The 1,197-nt window shown below is 60.2% G+C and overlaps 1 protein-coding gene across 1 annotated transcript; it reads left to right on the forward strand.

Annotated features, from left to right (window-relative positions):
• Window positions 1-179: 179 nt before the first annotated feature.
• On the forward strand, window positions 180-514 carry FIBRA_06108 (uncharacterized protein; the record flags this gene model as incomplete). The annotated part of the gene is made up of 2 exons (XM_012327848.1): window positions 180-321; window positions 378-514. 2 exons carry the CDS (start codon window positions 180-182, stop codon window positions 512-514), a joined length of 279 nt encoding a protein of 92 aa, XP_012183238.1.
• Window positions 515-1,197: the final 683 nt, after the last annotated feature.

A 1,197-nucleotide genomic window follows, 5' to 3' on the forward strand; every position in this document is an offset into this window, starting at 1 on the left:
GGTCGTCTCAAAGTCAAAGTCTGCCTCTCCAGGGACGATGGTGGACTCGGAGTGGGCAGAGTAGGACAGGTGCCTGTTTGCCCTGTTGCTGCGCTGGCCTGCAGAATACTCGGCATCGGCAAAAATGGCATCGGGCGTGCGAAGCAACTCAGTTGCGTCGCCGTCCGTGTCGGGACGATATGGAGAACGAGCGTGGCCGAGGGCCATCTGTGGAATGGGAGAGAGAACGACGGGAGAGGCGGGGAGACGAGATAGGATGGCGGGGGTTGGTAGATGAGCCTGCGGCGCGGGCGCTGGAGGAGCTGGGGCCCGGCTATGTGGGTCGCGTGGCCTAGACATGTCACTCCCGAGGCGATGCTTGATGCTGATGCGACAAGGGGCGACGAACAGGACTCTGACGCTTGACGAGAGGGAGGGAGGACAGGGCGAGCATGCGCTGGGAGAAGAGCGAGTAGTAATATCGGACGGGGGGCGCCTGGAAGCTGCGCCCGGGGCTTGTGTGGGCAAAAAGTAACGGCATGTTCTCGTCGACACGAGTGCGGGAACGTCGTCTGCCACTGCCCGCCCTTCGATCGTTGTCTAATCTTAGTCCCGGCAGATCGCCTTCCGCTCTCGCCCGGCCAGCTCAGTCTGTGACCGGGTTTAACGTCATGTGATCTTTCTCAATACAACGCGTCTGCGCGCCTAGCGGCCGAGGCGATGTCCGGAGGCGGTGCCCGACCATGTATCACTTCGCTTCACTCGGCTCGCAATATCCCACAAGTCATCCGCTTCGATAGCATACCCCTCCGCGACCCACGGAGAAAGTCATCACATTAAATCCAAATATTTAATATCTCCTCCCAAATTCAATCCGCGACTATCTTTGACTCGACTCCCCGAGCGCCGCAAACCCAATTCAGTTGCACTCTGGCCCTGGGAAAATAGATGACGCACCGACAGCGGACCATCCGCCGTCGTCCATGGCTAGAGGTCCCTAGTGTCACCGCTGGCTTTACAAGCTTGCCGAATGCATGCCTCGCATCGCGGATGACCGTATAGTTCCCGCCCGCTACGCCCATATCCGCCCTCCGCCTAGCATTACCCGACGCGCCAAGACCCCAAGTGCCCATGGCACAGGCGGAATGCAGTCATGGATGCGGATCGTCCGTCGACGCCCGGTCAGCATTGCAATGACGGCGGGCCGCGTACCTCCAA

This window comes from Fibroporia radiculosa (assembly GCF_000313525.1).
Source record: "Fibroporia radiculosa TFFH 294 genomic supercontigs, scaffold6046, whole genome shotgun sequence".
NCBI lineage: Eukaryota > Fungi > Basidiomycota > Agaricomycetes > Polyporales > Fibroporiaceae > Fibroporia > Fibroporia radiculosa.